The sequence below is a fragment of the Kwoniella dendrophila genome, chromosome 3, assembly GCF_036810415.1.
Source record: "Kwoniella dendrophila CBS 6074 chromosome 3, complete sequence".
Lineage (NCBI taxonomy): Eukaryota > Fungi > Basidiomycota > Tremellomycetes > Tremellales > Cryptococcaceae > Kwoniella > Kwoniella dendrophila.
The window spans coordinates 1,937,803-1,957,475 of NC_089478.1; the positions used below are offsets into that span (position 1 = coordinate 1,937,803).

At 37.4% G+C, this 19,673-nt stretch overlaps 8 protein-coding genes across 8 annotated transcripts; 3 read left to right on the top strand and 5 right to left on the bottom strand.

The window, feature by feature from the left end:
* Positions 1-150: 150 nt before the first annotated feature.
* On the bottom strand, positions 151-2,309 carry L201_003003 (uncharacterized protein; the record flags this gene model as incomplete). Its single annotated transcript, XM_066218765.1, has 6 exons — positions 151-558; positions 676-907; positions 971-1,046; positions 1,156-1,359; positions 1,462-1,885; positions 2,013-2,309. 6 exons carry the CDS (start codon positions 2,307-2,309, stop codon positions 151-153), a joined length of 1,641 nt encoding a protein of 546 aa, XP_066074862.1.
* A 970-nt stretch (positions 2,310-3,279) lies between these two features.
* L201_003004 (uncharacterized protein) lies at positions 3,280-5,049 on the bottom strand (the record flags this gene model as incomplete). Its single annotated transcript, XM_066218766.1, has 6 exons — positions 3,280-3,503; positions 3,568-3,789; positions 3,878-4,128; positions 4,218-4,533; positions 4,606-4,783; positions 4,864-5,049. 6 exons carry the CDS (start codon positions 5,047-5,049, stop codon positions 3,280-3,282), a joined length of 1,377 nt encoding a protein of 458 aa, XP_066074863.1.
* A 1,642-nt stretch (positions 5,050-6,691) lies between these two features.
* On the top strand, positions 6,692-8,579 carry L201_003005 (uncharacterized protein; the record flags this gene model as incomplete). The annotated part of the gene is made up of 12 exons (XM_066218767.1): positions 6,692-6,827; positions 6,911-6,924; positions 6,992-7,057; positions 7,121-7,157; positions 7,218-7,265; positions 7,335-7,405; positions 7,491-7,526; positions 7,610-7,754; positions 7,890-8,023; positions 8,097-8,204; positions 8,300-8,330; positions 8,428-8,579. 12 exons carry the CDS (start codon positions 6,692-6,694, stop codon positions 8,577-8,579), a joined length of 978 nt encoding a protein of 325 aa, XP_066074864.1.
* Positions 8,580-9,105: 526 nt separating this feature from the next.
* Positions 9,106-9,471, top strand: L201_003006 (uncharacterized protein; the record flags this gene model as incomplete). The annotated part of the gene is made up of 1 exon (XM_066218768.1): positions 9,106-9,471. One exon carries the CDS (start codon positions 9,106-9,108, stop codon positions 9,469-9,471), a length of 366 nt encoding a protein of 121 aa, XP_066074865.1.
* Positions 9,472-10,099: 628 nt separating this feature from the next.
* L201_003007 (uncharacterized protein) lies at positions 10,100-12,867 on the bottom strand (the record flags this gene model as incomplete). The annotated part of the gene is made up of 9 exons (XM_066218769.1): positions 10,100-10,513; positions 10,628-10,873; positions 10,929-11,035; positions 11,109-11,156; positions 11,268-12,142; positions 12,239-12,417; positions 12,481-12,570; positions 12,642-12,677; positions 12,772-12,867. The coding sequence occupies 9 exons, from the start codon at positions 12,865-12,867 to the stop codon at positions 10,100-10,102; spliced, it is 2,091 nt and encodes a 696-aa protein (XP_066074866.1).
* A 322-nt stretch (positions 12,868-13,189) lies between these two features.
* Positions 13,190-15,152, top strand: L201_003008 (uncharacterized protein; the record flags this gene model as incomplete). Its single annotated transcript, XM_066218770.1, has 6 exons — positions 13,190-13,253; positions 13,317-13,410; positions 13,512-14,047; positions 14,132-14,599; positions 14,664-14,784; positions 14,843-15,152. The coding sequence occupies 6 exons, from the start codon at positions 13,190-13,192 to the stop codon at positions 15,150-15,152; spliced, it is 1,593 nt and encodes a 530-aa protein (XP_066074867.1).
* A 65-nt stretch (positions 15,153-15,217) lies between these two features.
* Positions 15,218-16,850, bottom strand: L201_003009 (uncharacterized protein; the record flags this gene model as incomplete). The annotated part of the gene is made up of 4 exons (XM_066218771.1): positions 15,218-15,550; positions 15,698-15,787; positions 15,865-16,008; positions 16,086-16,850. The coding sequence occupies 4 exons, from the start codon at positions 16,848-16,850 to the stop codon at positions 15,218-15,220; spliced, it is 1,332 nt and encodes a 443-aa protein (XP_066074868.1).
* A 1,295-nt stretch (positions 16,851-18,145) lies between these two features.
* Positions 18,146-18,993, bottom strand: L201_003010 (riboflavin synthase, alpha subunit; the record flags this gene model as incomplete). The annotated part of the gene is made up of 3 exons (XM_066218772.1): positions 18,146-18,502; positions 18,613-18,921; positions 18,979-18,993. The coding sequence occupies 3 exons, from the start codon at positions 18,991-18,993 to the stop codon at positions 18,146-18,148; spliced, it is 681 nt and encodes a 226-aa protein (XP_066074869.1).
* Positions 18,994-19,673: the final 680 nt, after the last annotated feature.

Below are 19,673 nucleotides of genomic sequence, written 5' to 3' on the forward strand. Positions count from 1 at the left end.
ACGAGACGGGTCCTACATTACTAAGCCGAAATGTCTATTTGGTTTGCGATATTTGATACAACTGTTAATGTTTGTGCGTTATGTGTACTGACTTTGTACATCAATTTGGTGATGATCTCTATTACTTGGTTCCTCCAATCTTGAACTCTACTAATGCTGATTTGGTCCTTGTTGACCTTGTGGATTACCTAAAACGTCTCTTAAACCACCACTTATCTTTCTACCGGATGTACCAAAATAACCTGGTCTTTCAGATGAATAAGAAGAATTACTTAAACCTCTAGGTCTTGAAAATGGTGTTGTATTTCCACTTGTTGTTATTGAAGGTGGTGAAAAGGGTAAAGAAGAAATTTGTGATGAAGGTGAAAATGGTGAATTTAATGAAGTTTGTGAAAATGTTCTATTATTGGCATGTAATGTTGGATGTGGTGAATTACTATTAGTAGTAGTAGTAGAAGGTAATTCATTAGATTGTAATGAAGGTGATGAAACTGATGATCTAGTTTGACCTTGTGATGCTTCTTTTAACAGGAATTCTACGAATAAGTTGGAGAATGACTATTTTCAAAAATGGAAATCAAATGAATGTAATGAGCATAATGAATACCAGCATATACCTCATAGGAAATGTGGTGACGATAAAGTCCCTATGAGAGTTGTATAATTATAACTCACCTCATTCATAGCAGCTTCTTCCTCTGCCGTCCTTTCTTTCTCTTTCCCACTTGCTCGTCTACCTTTACTTTCTACCGTCAAGTTATTCACTCCTTTACGTTGTAAACCAGCTTTCTCACGTTCGTTATCATCCCAAGATAAGATTGTCGATAGTAACGATAACATTTCAAACCGTTTCGTGTCACCTCGAGAAGTTGTAAGGAATGACAATAGTATATTGGTTACCAGACGACTATACCAAATGAAAGATATCAGAACATGTCGCGAAACACGACGACTCTTACTGGAAACTTACCGATCAACATTGTTATCTGACGAATTCTTCCGCAACCTCCTTAAAGCTTCTGTAAGATGTTCATTATTTACCACAGCTATTATAGGGAAGGTAAAACGATCAGCTTTCGATTCCATTAAGTAGCTTGATAGGTCTGGCATGTCATAGAGCTAAAGACCAAATGCAACGATTTTACATCAACCCACCATCATGCCTCAATTTCCCTATTAAAACGTTCTTCTCCCTCAATTCCCTTTCTATCTGACCAACTTTACCTGCATTTGAAGAAACTTCAGATAATTTAGTTTCAGCATTCGCACAACGTAACTTGTATTCTGATAATGAAGTTGCCGCTAAACGTAATTGAGTTTCTAATTCTTCTGTTGCCTGGCGTAATTCGGAATCTTTGGCTAATATATAAATAAATAATGTATAATATGTAAATTAGTTCTACTGTATTATGATTATATTATAAATCAATATATTTTATTTTATTTTATTTATTTACTTACCAATTTGAAATTCTTCTAAAACATCTTGTAAATTTTCAGATCTTTGATTTTCTTTATCTAATTTAATTTTTAATGATTCTAATTGATTTTTAATTGAAATTTGATTTCTTTCAAAATTAGATAATTCATCTTCTAAAAATTCTTTTTTTGATTTTTCTTGATTAAAATCTAATTCAATTTCTTCTTTTTCAATTCTTAATTTTTCAAATTCACCTCTTAATTCTCTCATTTCTTTTGTTAAATTTAATACATCACTTGATGAATTATTTGTTTGTAATTTTAATTGATTTAATTGTATAACCAAAGAACTAGATTCTTCATTTACATTATTTAATTCAATTTCAAGTCTTTGTAAAGTTTCTTGTAATTGTGTATTCTCATTCGTTAAATTGTTTATACTATTTTCACGTCTATCAAGTTCTTCCTATCATATTTAAATTTAGGAATTTTCACAAATGCAAATTGGTTAGGTTAGCATGTCTTCGAAAACGGGGTTAAAATTTCTTGTCAATCTATGAAAATTAAATTGACAAATAATAAAGTGAACTCACCGCATCTTCTTTCAATTTATCTCCTAGAGTAGTTCTCATAGCTGTTAATTTCCCTAATAACCCTCTATACTGATTCGATAATTTATCATTATCCTGACGAGTTGAGGCTAACTCCTGTTCAAGTTGCCTTATCCTTTCTTGAGGATCCAAGACTTCAGGGGGGTCGACTTCTTCATGTGTTCCATTTTGATTGACTTCTGGGCTAGAGGGATCAGGCTGTGGAGATGTAGGATTTGATGAGGGTCCTGCTTGATTATCACCATTTGTGTTGATTGCTGCGGCACCTGAGTCCGACATGATGGATGAAGTGGGTGTTCGTTTTGATCGTATTTAACGTTTCATTAGCTATCGAGTTTTGGTGGGCACAGTCTGATATGTACTTCTATCTCGCAATGTCTCTCTTGAATGTACTTTTGATATTGATGATAAGCCTTTCGTAGATATATCGCCAAGTATATTGCTGTTAAAGCTGTTAAGTGAATGTTGAGCTGGAACAAGGCTAGGAACACCTTTATAACGACCATTCATGCTACTACTTAGAACACATCGCGTGTAAGCTTAACGGTAAATATATACATATATACAGTACAAATACACCGACACGCGGACATCTCCACCTACAGTCAAGTGCTGCATCCGGCAAGTAATTATACAAGTAGATCAGACATTGCATAATGGTGGCTGCAATATCATGCATATATGCGGTTTGTTGCCGTTAGATACATATACCAAGTTGTTATAACATCAAGGATGGGTCCCAATCTCACTAGCACATTACGATTGAAGGAATTGAACATATCAGGAAAAGCCATTCTTGTCCGAACCGTGAATCTAGAAGGGATAAAAGCTGTGATGGCCGGAGAGCATTTCCCAAAAAAAAAGACCACTATGTTTTAATGCTGGATCATCAGCTGAAGACGAAGGACATATTGATATCCTCTCGTAGGTATACTTATCTACTTATCAAGGTTACGAGCAATCTATCAAGTATGTGGGGTGATTTGTAGACAACGGGTTGTCATTTGGCTTTTTCAAAGTTGTTGGTGTGCCTGAACACTGCTGAAGTCTACCGCGTTTAGCCGACGATTTAACAGGCAAAGTGGGATAAGTTGCAGAAATCGCGTTTCTAGTTTGCGTTGATTTCACAGCTCGTGCTGCCTATCTATTTCTCCTGAACATATAAAACGGTTGATACATTCACAGATATGTTTTAGAATATTAGGAATACAAGACAACGAGATACCAAGCAAGCTTTCCACAAATCAACCTAATAGGCAACATCACTTTCCTTGTTAACTTCATTTACCGATTTCAAATGATCATAAGCATCTGTAGAATCCCAAGCTTCTAATGGCCATACTTTAGCTTTACCAGCGTTTAAACGTTCATATTCAGCTCTTAAATTGTCAGGTAATGGTTGTTCAGGATTCTGTAACCATATTCTAACTAAATGACGAGCATTCTTTTCAGAATCTTCAGATGATGTTCGAGCTAAAAACAATGATATACACGTCAGCAAAAAAGATAAGAGTACTGTGTGAAAGTTATGACTTACCATGGAATACAGTCAAATTGTTAAAGTATTCTAAATCACCTTTTTGTAAGTCTAAATCTAAACCGAATTTTTCTGCTGTAAAATGTATAGCATCTAAAGCTAAATGTTTTTCAACAGATAATTCAGGTACATCGGCATCTGCTTCATAGAAACCAAAGAAAGGTCTTCTTGAATAACTTGAAATTACTTGATCATTCTCAACAGCAAAAATAAGTGCTTTACCTAAAAACGGCAAATTAAAAAAGTACAAATCAATTTCACTGTATACTGTAGTAGTGGGAAGGCTTGTGAATGTAAATCAAAAACTCACCATCAGGATAAACCTTGTTTTTCCAATCATCATTAGCAAGTTCACGTACAATATCTCTTCTTGTAGTTGCTAATTCATTATACGTTCTAGCTACTGAACCTAATTGAGATAAACCGCCAGTCTCTGCTACACCTAAAGTGATCAATCCGATAATACCAGCACTACCATCATTATGATAAACTTGATTACCACTAGTTTGTCCTTTTACAGTAATAGCTGGTCGTTTGTCAACTTCAAGATTGGTAATATCTCTATTTTCGAAAAAAAAAAGTTACTCTTAGTCAACTATTTGTAACGCACTATATACTCTCTTTGAATAGGGTAATATGTAGCGACCTACCTTAGATGAACCACATTTTGATTACCTTGCTTAATTCTTTCACCTCCGATGTAAGAAGAAATACCAGCAAAAATAGTAAGTTGTTTCTCTCTTTTCCATTCATCTACAGGTAACCCTCTCAATACTCTGAAACCTAAACCGTGATTGATCTCAGATTTAGCAGTTGATAAAGCTTTAAAAAGATCGGTATCTTTGGAAATCGGGAATGTTTCTTGAGAAAGATCATCTTTGAGAAGATTAAGTGATAAAAAATGATTGTACGCATCTTCAATCGCTTGGATATCAGAAGGAGTAAAAGTATATAACCATTTTTCCGCTAAAAAGTGGGACATCTCTCATCAGTCAACACATATCCTGTCATTTTTTTTGTCAGATCTAGGAGACTTACGTTGATTGATTAATACTTTTCCATCCCAAAGAGCTTTACTTTCAACTTGTGCTGGGAACCCCTCAGGAAGCGGATCATTTTCAGGCTTAACATAATCTTTTTGATTTGAATTCCACCATTCTAAACTTGGTTCATATGAAGTTCCATAAATTCGTCTCTGTTTTACATATGAATTTATCTGCATCAATCAATTGAATCACTCGTACTATTTTACGATTTTAATTTTCCAGTAAAAGATAAAAGAAGTAGATGACTTACTTTTTTCTCTTCTTCCGAGATGACTTGTTTTTTGGTATTGTTGAAATAACCATAAGTTCTTTCTATGGCATTCTCGTTATTACTTTCTTTACTGTTGGTGTTATTGCCCTTGATGTTATCGATAACTCCAAGTGACTTCAATCCGTCGGTTATAGCCGAGATAGGAGCTTGAACTAATGCAGCCATAATGATCAAAGTGAATAGATATAATCTGATAAGCTGTTTCTTTTAAACTTTAGTCTTTAGTCTTTAGTCTTTTATGTATTACTCGAAGGGAGTTTATCTCCTTCACACATGTAGCATAAATATTCCATCTATATATACACTTGGAGGTATGCTTTGTACTGAATGCTGAATAAGAAATTCATCAAAGTGCATGTCGGATACGAGCGATATCACACCATCGTTAGAGTAAATGTCGACATATCTGTGAGAAATAACGTCATCTTGACTTTCTTTACTCTCCTATCAAGATGCGATATGATAGTCGGCCAACTTCGGATATCTCCCTTGGATTAGCCTGTCAAGGTAAGGTCAACACAATCTCCCGAGTAAGGTATACAAGGAACGTCACAAGTCTACTTCTTACAGGTTATCAAGATGCCAAGAGCGCGATTCTTGACGGAGATGTAGTGAGACCAGTTTTATCGGTAGGTGATACATCACTTTGCGATTAGTATATCTTCGTAAGTCCTTATCTTCCTCGAGTCAACCACTGCAACAAGAATATATACTTGATAAATGATCTCGTTCGTCTCGCTGTGATCCCCCTAAGACCAGTAGATTAAAAAAGTTCGAAAACTACAGCACCCGGGATTCCCAAGTGGTCCCCCACCTTGGTACTAACCGAGCGATAGGTAACTTAATTGCGCCGAGCAGACGAGAGGCGATGTTTTATACCTTCTATGGCCGTAGATGAAAAGCGAACAATGCAGGTAGTTTATGAATTCGGCATAAAGACGACAGGTGACTAACCCATCCTTTGAATCAAGAAATTATGCTAAATATACACAAACAACTTATCCTGGAAACCCCCTGTCAGTTATCAGGGGCAACAATAGCACGGGTCACTCCAGGTGTTCCAAATAAATACGCTGTTGAAAAGTGCAGTCAAATCTGTACCGGATTATACAATATATTGGGGGAAAGGCAATTCAACGAGAACAGGAATATAACATGCAGTTCTAGATCACCGGAATTGTCGGAATACATTCGGACCGCCTCAGCCCTTCACGACCAGATTTTGCGCCATAGGTTATGGCTACACTCGTAGTCAAGGTGATCAATACGTACTTGATTTCTATATATAGGGCAGTATCCATGCATCGTAACAAGGTACGAAGGATGTTCTTCGGTATCCATGTAGTGATTCCAAGTAACTCCAAAGCGATGGAAACCGCATGTTCGAAGAGGTACATAATTGAACTCAAACGAAATTAGGGTATGGAATAAAACGCACAACAATTATCGGTGTAACTATGACCATTATCTGTTGTTCATTCATTGACCCAATTACCATAGATAAAAAAACACTAATGATGATCTTGATGAACAGTCAAATTTTGAAACATCCTCCTTTGAGGGTTGGATGTGACAAATGGCTAGAACATCATAAACGTTGCCTTTGTCACGCATGACTTGACCAAGAATGATTTAGTTAAAGATAAGGCCTTTTTATAGCCCATAAAAGGTATATAAACCACCAATAAATTATCCAACTCAGAACGTTTTACCCATTCATCCATTCCTTCATTCTCATTCAATTCTTCATTCTTTTACATTCTTACTTTGATTTTTAAGCCTGTACTTTCTTGCTATTCATTTCAAGATGCAAGTTTACCTTCATTTACTTTACCTTCTCCCATTACTTTTCAGTACATCTACTTTAGCTGCTCCAAGAGACGCATCAAAGAGATGTGTTAGTACAATCTCCAAATATGACGGCGTCAAGACCGCTATCTCCAGTGGATGTGATATTTTTCCGTAAAACTCGGCGGTTCTCGGTCACATTAAACTATCAGGCTAACCTTCCCATATCTAATTACAGAAATCGGAGCATTGGTAAGTCTGTTTGTCAAGCGTTCACACGGATCCATTTCGCAAAATCTTACTTGTTATGCTTCGATAGACTGTTCCAGCTGGTAAAGCTCTCGATCTCTCAGGTCTTAAAACTGGAACAAAAGTTACTGTCACTGTAAGTCGGGACCTTACCAAACTTAGTCGTTATCTGAAGCTGATTCATTCCACCTGATATCAGGGTGATGTAACTTTTGCTGGTCCAAAAGAATGGGAAGGTGAGTTATTTTTAGTCTAATGTCAATTTAGTTTCACCATACTAACGAAGAGTTGACTAGGTCCAATGTTCGTTATTGATGGTACCGATATTACTTTCAATGGTGGTGGTAAGTGATTATTGATTCTTGTTGATTTGACCAAACTGTTAAAAAAAACTGACTGTACCATAAACCTAGGTCATACCTTCGATGGTCAAGGTAAAAAATACTGGGACGGTAAAGGTGGAAATGGTGGAAAAACCAAACCCGTATGTGTTGTCCATCGTATTAAGCTCGATCTATGTACAACTAGTTATGTGAAGCCGACTGTCCTATACTTGATTGTTACAACAGAAAATGATGAAAGTCAAAATGAGTGGTTCATTCTCTGTAAGTTATTTTAGCCATATATCATCCTCCATCCACATGTTGATTCAGAGGGAGTTGACACAGCTCTCTTATTGATCTTGTAGAACCTCAAAGTCTTGAACGCCCCAGTACACACTTTCTCAATCGGTAACAAGAAAGCCTTGAAAGTCAGTGGTGTCACAGTCGATAACAGTGCCGGTGATGAGCTCGGTAGTGATGGAAAATCTTTAGGTCATAATTCTGATTGCTGTGAGTGGTTTTACACTGATCTATCTTCCCTGTTCCTGTGTAAATGAGCAACCACCCTTTACATGCACAGGTGTAACCTACTCACTGGTCTATTGAAGGGGCTGTTGGCTAATACGCTTCTAAACCTACTTCTAGTCGATGTATCCGCCAGTGATGTCACTTTTGACGGTAATACCTGTCTTAACCAAGATGATTGTTTTGCCATCAACGCTGGTTCACACATCACTATTTCTAATAATCACTGTTCAGGAGGACACGGTTTAAGTATTGTAAGCTTTATTTGTTTTCTATTTTCCACTGTATGAATTCAGCTGATAAATGGTATTTGGTGGATTTGCATAGGGTTCAATCAAGTCAGACGCTATAGTTTCTGATGTCAAAATTACTGGAAACACTGTAATCAACTCTGATAATGGATTAAGAATTAAAATTCAGATATTACTTATACAGGTAATAAAGTTTCAGGTATCTCTAAATATGGTTTAGTTATTCAACAAGATTATGAAAATGGTAGTCCAACTGGTAAACCTACAAATGGTATTAAGATTAGTAATATCAACTTTGGTTCTGGAAACAGTAAGTTTGTACTTACCACTTCAAGACAACTCGTCTTCAAACTTCAAAGAGATCTTTCAAACGAGTAAAGCTGACCATCCACTGTAATGCGATTTAGCTATCGGAGTTACCAGTAAAGCCAAATACGGTGTTTATGTCTTATGTGGATCAGGTTCATGTACTGGTAAATGGGATTGGAGTGGATTAAAAGTTACAGGTGGTAAAAATTCTATCAGTGGAAAACCACCCATTACTGGATTTACCGCTTAAGCTTAGGTGAATTTCATGATTCAGAAGTAAATTCGACAGTACCAGTTTTACCTAATGAAACTCTTGTGAATACACCATTTCCTCTTCCTCTTCCTATATCCCTTTATGTTTTTACAACTTTCAAGCTGAGCTTGGATGTTCTCATCCGATTGATATGGTATAGCTGTTTTAATGGTCAAATTTATACTTTGTAAATATGGTCCCTACATGCATGCTACTTTATGTCGAATTTGTGGTAAGCTGCAATATACTGTATAATATATATAATTCTACCGCTAGCGAATTCTGACGTCATCTGAACGAGTGGTTACTACCGATATGGTTGTTCTTTAGCGAAACATTAGACACCTGTCTAGCTTCTATTAAATTTCTACGCAATATCGCTCTTCTACGACATCTAAGATATTGATCCCTGCCAACTGTTCAACGGAGATTTCAACAGTGGGGAGTTCGAGAGAGAGAGAGAGAGAGATATCAGCTTGACCCATCTTCGATTGATACAACGGCATTCCGAATTTTCGAAACCATGACCAACGGATCTTCCAATTCAACTACAGCTACAACATCTTTTTCGGAAATAACCAAATCAGATCGAGAAATATATTTAAAAACGATGCATAAATTACTTTCGAGAACTTCAGAAGGAAGTACGATATGTCCATCACAAATACCTCGAAAATTACATGAAGAGAATTCGCAAGATTATCCAAATTGGAGAGAATTAATGGATCCTGTTAGACAAGTAATTTGGGAACAAGTAAATTTAGGTATTGTAAATATCACACAAAAAGGTGAAATTAGAAATTATGATGAAAGGTTTCAGATAAAAGGTCCAATTAGAATTAAGAAAGGAGAGAATTGGAATGAAAATTTAATTGAAAATCCTGAATAAAAAAGTACTAAAGTCGATTTAGAGTCGATTATTCAACTATGCCGACTTGCTTGGTGATTAGAGTCAATACATCTCAAATATTGGCTTTCCAAAAACAATAGATGAAGAGGAGATTTACCAAATCAAGAATTAACATCTGCCCATGAAAAGGAAATTTTAACTACACAATGAATATCAAGCTTGTTACTGAAAGATTATCTCCAACCGATATAGAAAATAGTACCTCAATGCTCAAGTCACTATTTGATGTTGAAGAATCCAAGCGGAAGGTTACCATTTGTGCAGAACATCAGGCATTACCCAATATTAACGTAGGGGCTTATTAGGTATTTTCATGGGAGCAAGCAAGCTTGAGGAAAGGTCGAATGTTCAAGTATCGAAGATTTCGGAAATGCATTGTATATTTGTCAAGCCAAAAGGAAGTACAACAAGGAGCAGATTCCTGATGAGAGAAGGGAAGTACATACATACACAAACAAAGACTTATGAAAGTGAATTACATAGCCTGACCACCTAGTATCCAAATTACAGCGGTTGTAAGTACAAGAGACTGAGATATATGAATGACTTTCTCACAAATGCGTACAGAGATCTCTCTGAGCCATGAATATCAATCAGGTTGATAGTGTCAGGTATCTGACGGAGCTGCCCAATCATTACCAGAAGGAAGTATTCCAGGTATACTCGATGATAAAAATTCAAAGGCATCACCCTGCGATCCTAATTCATTAAACATATATGACCAATCCGAAAATAGATCATTTGGTAACTGAAATTGTTGATCTGTTTGTACTTCACCTGATGTATTTTCTGATGGAGGCATAGCTTGTGTATTGTTATCAGGATAGATGCCATTTGTACTGACAGGTGGATAAATATTGATATTGCTCAATTCGTGATTACTGTTCCCTATTTGAGTAGATCGTTGAGCCGAAGATTCAGGTTTGGTAATCCGAACATTACCAGCTATTAAAGGTTCCAAAGGTGGATAAATCGTAGGTGTACGTATCGATGTATCTCCCCCTTCTGCGGGAACACTTGACTATAGGACGAAGATAAATTACAATTAGCGAATCGTCCTACTAAAATATCAAAACCGGCCACACAAAAAAAGTCACGGTATATCTCGGTACGGATCGGATACTGTGCGACTCACATTCAGAGCGAAATTCCAACGAGCAGCTTCCGTGGCATTCATCATATATTCATCTATCCTTTCTACGTGATCTCTAAGTTTTGCAGCTATACATAAAGTACTAGCTGATTTGATCGTACTCTCAAGGGAAGAGAGTAGATCTGCCATTCGAAGTAATACAGTTCTGACGTGTAGATAACACGATGGCGAAAGGGGCGACTGAATAATGGATGCAAGAAGATGCCCAACTCCCGCCATGTGATGTAGCTGAAGGCTCGGGTCAGCACACAGAATTTGTATAAGCAATGAAGGCAGAGCTTACAGCTGGTGATGAACAAGCCGCCAAGAAATGTTTTGGCAGAGCGGCCAATGAGTCCAACAATTCTCCCGCAATGACACATCTTTGCTCTACCGACCATTCCGCCATACCTAGAGAACCATGTCAGCCGATATCTTCCATGCATCTCTGTATCATGAAAAACAGAAGAGGGGATGAACTTACCTGCCATTACCATTTTTACGGTTTGAAGGGTGATTACAATGTTTGTAGCTGGATTAGAAGAAATGGAAAGAATTAGCAGATGTTTACAACTACCTCTTTCAAGGAAAGATATCCCTCCATGAACATGTTGAACGATATATTTGGTCACAAATTACTCACCTTGAAACCCATATACGTCTTGTTCAGGATCTCCACTCCATTCTCGAGCCCCCTGTAGACACCAAGGAAGATCATTGAATAGATTTTCGACTGTAGCCAAAACTTCTTCGGGAGTCGGTTCATTGGCTCGACCAAATTTTCTGACAGAAAATAGCATAGCAATTTGATCTCCACAATCATAATGTTGATGTCTTTGTCTCATCTGACATACAGCATGTTCCAGTATTCTATACAGACTTGAGACGAAATTATTACCCTTGAAGAATGATACTTTGCCAGGAGCATATCTAGCTGGAGGAGGTAATATAGCTTCTGGTGTGATTTGTTCCTCTGACAACACTTCTGCGGGATATAGCACAGTCGTTTGTGCTTCTCTAAACATGAGGGTACCACCGAAAGACGTTGAGAGATAGACACTGAGCTGATAAGCACACCAATAAAGTCGACGACGTTCTTGAAGCTCAATCTCATTAAGACCTTTTGGCCATCTTGATTCAGTATGAAATCCACTTAAAGAGCACAGTGTACAAAGGTCCCCGAGGTGAAGAGTTGCTTTATCAATTTGGCCATACTGTATACAAAGTACTGAGAGTAGACATTTGGCTCGTTTATAGTCGAAATCCGTTGCCTGTGTTACGTCCGATGGGAAAGACGACAAAGCCGAGTGGTAGAATGATTCTGAATCGTGTAGGATATCAAAGTCGGAATGATCGATGTTTGATGATCCAGCTTGCCAATATTGCTGTGCACCATCTCTGAGTCTAGCAGAAGCGATAGCGCAAACTGTCATAACTAAACAATGGAAAGCTCTAGATTTCGTGTACAATCTGTTCTGTATTGCCTTGGTAAACGTAGGCCAGTGGAAGAAGGGTGATCTGCCCAGGGAACACGTTAGCAGTCAGTGTGGATATACTGAAAGCACGACCTGGGCCGGTTCAGGAAGATATGCAATATCTGATTTCTTTACTTACATCGGATACACGATATGGTAATAAGCTTCAACTAACTCCTCTATTATTGCATGACTCGCTATTTCGTGATATCTCCAGATATCATCTGACATAGGCGAATCTGTGGTAGGAGTTTCAGACCCAGGTTTGGCACCATTACGATGATCATGGCAGCTATGTTCATTGGATTTCGCGTTTGGCTTTATACAATGCACGGTCAGCTACTTTCGCACAAACAAGATTCCGATATGATGTTAACTTACCCCACGTCGCTTGACTGGTCTGTCATAGGTGCAATTTGATCCAAAGGAGGCACATGCTGCACATTGTGAAGGTGTCGGGCCGGGAGCGCACTATTAGATTTTGTGATGTTAGATTTGGGATAGCTGCAAAACCCTCCTTATTCGTATAAACTGGTGCTTACTTTGGTACCGTTCTTATTACATCTGTCGCAAGCTCGCTACAGATCCACGCATACCATCTTAGTCAATGTAATGCTTCTTGCTTGTTGAGCGGGAGGTATATAAGCTGGGGGTGACGGGGGTATTACCTACCGTTATTCTCCTTCTTTTCAGAGGTGCGGTCGTTGAGGTCTCAGCATCCGTTGAACCCGAATGTTTGTATTGTATATCTGGAGTATATCCGACCATATTGACTATGATCAAGCTGTCGTTCGTATCGATAGATGATGGTTGAAGATGTCAATGATGCTTCACAAGTAAATGTAACCAGACTTCCGAATATGAACATTGGTTTTATTGCCTTATCATGGGAAAATTTAACCTATTAACAGCAGTTGAGACAAACAGTGATTTGGCCACGTGGTTTGACCTTTCAACGAGCGGCAAAAAAAGTTGAAAAAGATGTCTATTATCAATTAATCGGTTAATTGCATAAATTCTTCATCGTTTTTCATACGCTTACAACATACACAACAATAACTGGTTACTTAAGTAGAATAAAGCAAATATAATGTCTTGTGGAGATATACCAGATGGTCTACCTACAGAGGAACAGGGTGAAGCTTTGATGCCTAGTGAGTGGATCTATCATGTTCTCGTGAAAGAGGATGAAGACTGATCAAAGCGGAAACATTTAGAAAAGCAGAAGGTACAAAGAGTTGATAAATCTTTATGTCAAAAATGTAAAGCATCGAAGAGTATGTATATAATTAGAGGTGTCACGTATTGCAAGTAAGTTTTTCACATATTTATAATCAGAAGTGTTATCTCTCTTATACGGGCAACAACAATATTTTAATGGCTAATCTGTCTTTTATTCAACACGTCGATAGAGCCTGTTTTGAAGTATCGGTATCTACAAGATTTATTCGAACAATGTATCCACCTTTAAAAGCATCATATCATGAATCACAAAATAATACAAGTAAAAAAGTGACTTTAAATCAAGGTGGTACAAGACCTTTTCCAACTGGTGGATCAACCATAATTGGATTATCTGGTGGTTCAGGTTCAATTACTTTATTAGATTTATTATCTCTTAATGATTTTATAGGTAAATCTGATGATAAAATGATTTATGATAAAACAAAAGGTGAAAAAGAACCAATTTGGAAAAGAGGTTATATAGTTCATGTAGATTTTTCAGATATCTTGAATAACAATAACGATAAAGAATCTCAAGATAGAACTGATTTTTTACATTCTTGGGTAAAAGAAAAGGAAAATGGTTATATATTTATTGGATTAAAAGCTCATGATGTCTTTAATCCAAATCTAAAGCTGAAAATCCAATCACTTGCTGGTTTGGGAGAAGATGAAAAAGATGAAAGTAGTCAGGATGGTATAGCTGTTGATCTAAAAAATCCAGGTAAATCATTTATTCTGATACAAATCCATCAGTGATTGTCAAGTATTCCTTAAACACTGACATTGATAAATTTGATAACCATAGATTTACCTCTCTTCCCAACACCTGAATCCTCTTCTTCGACTTCGACACCACTAGAACAACTTCGATCTTTACTTGCATCATTACCACCACCATCTAGACCATCTTTATTATCATCAATCTTAAATCACTTGTTAACATTTACATCTATAATTATACCAAATATATCACACATATTATTAGGTGAAACATCAACAAGACAAGCACAACGTTTGATCTCAGGTACAGCGTTAGGTAAAGGATATACACTACCTTTAGATTTATCTATAACACATAAACAATCAAATGGAATAACAAAATTAAAACCAATGAAAGATATCACAACGAAAGAAGTAGCGATTTATACTCACTTGAAAGGCTTGAATAAAGATTTGGTAAGAAATGAAAGAAGATGGGATAATTCAGGACCAATAGGTAAAAAAGATTCAAGAGGTAAAGGTGATACGAAAAGTTTAGAAAGTTTAACTGAACGTAAGTTCTTCCAACTCGTCAATACGTATAGCATACGCTGAGCTGACTTTCCAATTTATATCAGAATTCATCGCTAGTCTTGGTGTAACTCATCCAGCAACAGTATCAACGATAAATAGAACAGGTGATAAATTGACTTTTACCGGGAAGAAAGGACAAGGTGTATCATGCCCCGTTTGCGAGATGTGAGTTCTAGCTTCTTAGGGTTTTCTCAGTAGTTCCTCTTACTGACATATAATATAGGCCTGTTGATCCGAACGCATTGGAATGGAAATCACGTACAGCTCTAACATCGTTATCAACCAAAATTATACCTGAAGATTTGGTATCGAAAGACGTCAAAGATGAGGAAAACAAGGATAAATTAGCAACTTTACTTTGTTATGCTTGTTTGACAACTTTCACACCACCAACAGTAGTCTCTAAAGTCGCTAGAGATGAGGTCAGTCCTATACAGCTGCCCTACTACGTATCGAACAATGCGCAATATCGGAAGACAGTAGGAAGAGAGGAAATGAAAGATCAGATCAAGGACTTTTTAATCGATCAATAAGATTGTAAGCCTCATGTTGCCCTACAAGCTAATGCATGTATTGTATACTATATCATCTTGTTGGTTTAAACTTCAGCAAACTTGTGCATCCAGCTTGGCGGTTGCCATATTTTCCCTTCAACTCTTGCCATGTATTCCTTTTCCCATCCTTCAGGTGGTTTCATACTTCCTCCGTGAATCCCTATATCCCCCTTCACTATCCGTACATTCTCATCCCCCATATGACGGACATAATCGTATCGTATAAGGCCTGTTCGACGATCCAGGTCAGGTGGGTTTGAACCGTATCCATAGAACGGAGGTTTATGTGGATCGCAATATGCAGGTGAGTATTTGGATGCAGAGGAGTCGGTAGAACGCGAAGAGCTCTGGCACCAGGGGCCCGAGGGTAGACAGAACTGTATAAAATGAATCAGGGAAGGTCAGTAAGTTTTTTGCTGTGTTAGGATTATAAAGGGAATGTGATGGTAGCGAAAGTGCGATTCAATGATTACTCAGTAACTCAAGTCGATTAGGTGTCGGAATTCAGAAGGAGGAAAACTCACCATTATTTCCCCAGTCAATACATCATCATCCCACCATGCTTCTATCTCCTGTCTGCTCATCTTATTGATACCAGCCGCCATCGTTTTTACCTAGCGATGTGAGCCAGCCAACACATTAGCAAAAACCTGAGGAATGCTGCAAACCAACGTAGAAACCTGTGACATACCACAGGCCAACTAAAACCAGTAGTCATACCGGTGAAATGATGGTGAAATACTGGCCAACGGTTGAGGGATGTGCCAAGATAGTAAGATTTCTGAGGATCAAAGTCCATCAATGAGTCTAGGAATGCTGGGTAGTTGAGCACAGTCTATAAGCAGGGTGTGAAAGATTTTTATTAGCGCTATCGAAAAATAAGTACATATGAGCAATGTTGATAGGCCTCACATCATCATCGATTTTGAAAAGCCAACAACTTTCTCTTCCACCATCTTCACCATCACCTACAGCTCTAATCCATTCCAAAATTTTCCCCTCTCTCAAATTTTCACCATGTATTAATTCCAATCTAAGTAAATCACCATATTTATCTTGTTCTTCTTTTAATGCTAATTCCATTTCTTCATTAATCGTCCAATCTTTATGTTCAGGTTCTTCATATAAATGATAATTATGTCCCATTACAAATTTAACTTCTATTAAATGTCTATATTCAGGTGGTATTGAAAATAATGGTGAATGTTTACGTATCATTGCTCTTTTATGATATGCTTTTCTATGTACAGTTGAAAATATATGTAATTTTATTAATGAAGGTGATTTTAAATGATGATTTTGTTCAGCAATTTTTAAATATGGATCTTCTTCTTTTGTAGTAGAGTGAGAATATTTAGGATGATAATCATTTTTCCAAATTGGTTTTGAAAATTCACGTATTTTGAAATTACTCATATGTGGTGCATCATATATTTCTTGAATCCATCTTGGTGGATTGTCAGGTGGTCCACCCCATTGACCAATTGGTAAAATTAAAGCTAAAGCTGGATGAAGTGAAACCATCCAATTCCAATACCATCTACCATGATTACACATAAAAACTCTCCATGCTGTAAAATATGCTATTAATAAAAGCAGTGTAAAGATGATGACTATAGCATGTGGTCGTCTCGGTATCGTTAAGCGTAGGAATTGACGCACTCGAGGCAAGTGCATGATGCTGTTTTTGCGATGATAACGTCGCAGATGCTAAGTGAAGCAAAAGTAGATAGAAAGTCAATCTATAACTCTGATCAAAGAGTCGTAACTTGGCTTATGTACCATGATAATAGTTTAAAAACCTTATTAGCGGTGTTGTACTCGTACTAATCTTACTGTATTCATCATCAAATATTTTTATTAAGCTTATGCGTTTTAAGGCCTTTACACTTTTGTAATTAAGATTAATCAATTACCCGCTGATTACGAATTTCTAAGTCCTTTCGCGTCTCGCTTTATGCGCTTGGTCATTTAACCTTTTTGGAGGGGAAAGAGTCCTGCTTACACACTACGCGTACTCGTACTGTGTAGTCATCAATTCGACCTACACCTCGCCGTAAAAAATCTCTTGACATCTGATGACTAACTGTAAACGTATTATTACCCCTTCTCTACCCGTATATATATATATATACGACGCATGGGAAACATATGCCGATAATATGGGTATTACAGATATACTCACTAAAAAATGGTCACCCTAGACTGGTTCACTTTCCAAGCCTATTGCAAATCGATTATGTAAGCGTCACCTCTCCGGATGCATCGTGGTTTGTGAATTCTCTCTTTTTGTCCTCTATCTTTCATGATTTCGTTTTGACGGAATCTCCCTCTTCCTGACGATTTTGTTTTTGCGGCAAGATATCATATTCTCCTCTTCGAAATTTTACTCCTAAATCATCATTTCCCATCTTTCTCAATCCATTTGTCACCATTGTTGACATCGCCATGTGATATTCTACACCTTTTACGGACTCTTTTCGAGAATCGATAGCTATGTCGCCATCCTCAATCATATGACCTCTTCGTAGCTCATTATTCTGACCTTCCTTGCTAGAACTGTGCCGACCCCCTGCTCAATCACGAGAGTTTCTCCTTAGATTACTGACTGGTTCTGCGTCACAGAGGAACAGGGCATTCCAAAGCACTTTCTCGTCATATGCGGTGGATTTTCGAGATGTTTCTTCCGTCAAGATTGGTGACGTGCCAAGATGAGCTGCCTACGCAGGAGAAGATATAAGGGAAAGCCCATAGCTGCACTTTCTTGAACCCAGAAGCAGATTCAATCAGATGTGATGGTTCCTCTGGGACATCCAGAAACGAATTAAGCTCATTCTTCTGTATGAGTGCAGGTAAAGGAATTTTCCAGCTTTATGTGAGTTAGTCCAACGAAAGTATAACAAACAGCAGTCATATAGATATGGGTTAATGCATCTCTTTTTTCTAAACTACATACCTCAAGATGAGACGATTCAGATCAATCCTTTCTCCCTCAACTTCTTTTCAACTAAATCATTAACCAAAGATTCTAATTTACTCTGTGAACCTAAGATGTATTTACCGGCACAATCAACCTCGATATTAACTTTATCGCCTAATTCTTTATTTGTTAAAATCAATTTTGACTGTGAATGCTTGATTAACATTATACCAAATGAATTCTCTTTTTCATCGACATTTGTTATAGTTAAAGATGCTCCATCAATAGTTATATATCCCTTTTCAATTATATAGATCAATAATTCCGATGATGATAATTGGAATTGATATCTTATGGCTTCTCCATCAGGTACTTTTGATATTATTTTTGCTGTTGAATCTACATGACCCTATGATCATTCAAAAATAAGCTATATTAGTTTAGGATGGAGAAATTTATGGGATTAATCTATTTAAACGTTTAAATCGCGGCGAAGAATGCTTAGAACGACTAACTAACCTGAACACTGTGACCTCCATACCTCGCAGTAGCACTCATTGCTCTCTCCGTGTTCACCTTATCACCAACTTTGAGTTCACCCAAGTTAGTTCTTCGAAGGGTTTCAGGTGCTAAGTTGACTTCAAAAGAATTTTGATCGAATTTTGTTACGGTTAAACATGCTCCATTCACGCAGATTGAATCTCCAATGTGACAATCATCTAGTATAGGTGAAGCATCTGATATTGTCATTACAAAGCCATCATCTTTATTAGCTGATGTCGAGGTAGATGGATCCTGTATATTTGACACAGTGGCCATGTGTTCGATCTGTACAGATTATTTATTAATTCGACCCAACAGCTCAATCGATTAGTATTCACTCACAAGACCGGTAAACATCTTGTCTGATTTTGATTTTGTGATGGAAAAAGAGATAGTTGGGGGTTTCAGATGATTGATGTATTGTTAATTATAAGTTGACCATTTATGAGATTGTTGCAATTACCAAGCATCGCTCGACTCATCATAGCGTTATCATGAATAATATCATCCCATCGCTTTCCGCCGGCCAGCGTAGGCGTGATCAGGCACCGTGTAAGCACAGAAATACAGTTATTCCCCTCACATAAGCCGTTCAATCAATAATGTTCTTCGGAAAGCTACAGTCTTTTCGCGTCTCTCTCTTTTCCCGTTGAGCAAAACAGCCATCATTTTTTTCTTCGTGTTAGACGTGATCAAATATACATATAACTACTTATTGTTGCTGAAAACCACACAATCAACTGGATACGACGAGGCTCAAGGCATCACTTAAGAGGATAAATCAAAATGTCGTATCCTGCAAGAAGTCGTGAAAGACCGTCGCGTCAAAGTTATGGTATGCCACAACAATCAAATTACAATAACAACAATAGTGATGTCCCATCAATACCAAACTTAAATTCACACCTGTTTCAAAACAATACTATCAACAGGAATCATCAGCGTACGTCACCTGTTTAATATGCATATCTATTCTGATGCTTTTCTTTCTTCCCCTTCTTATATTTGCTTTTGTGCATTTCCCTTTCTATGTATCT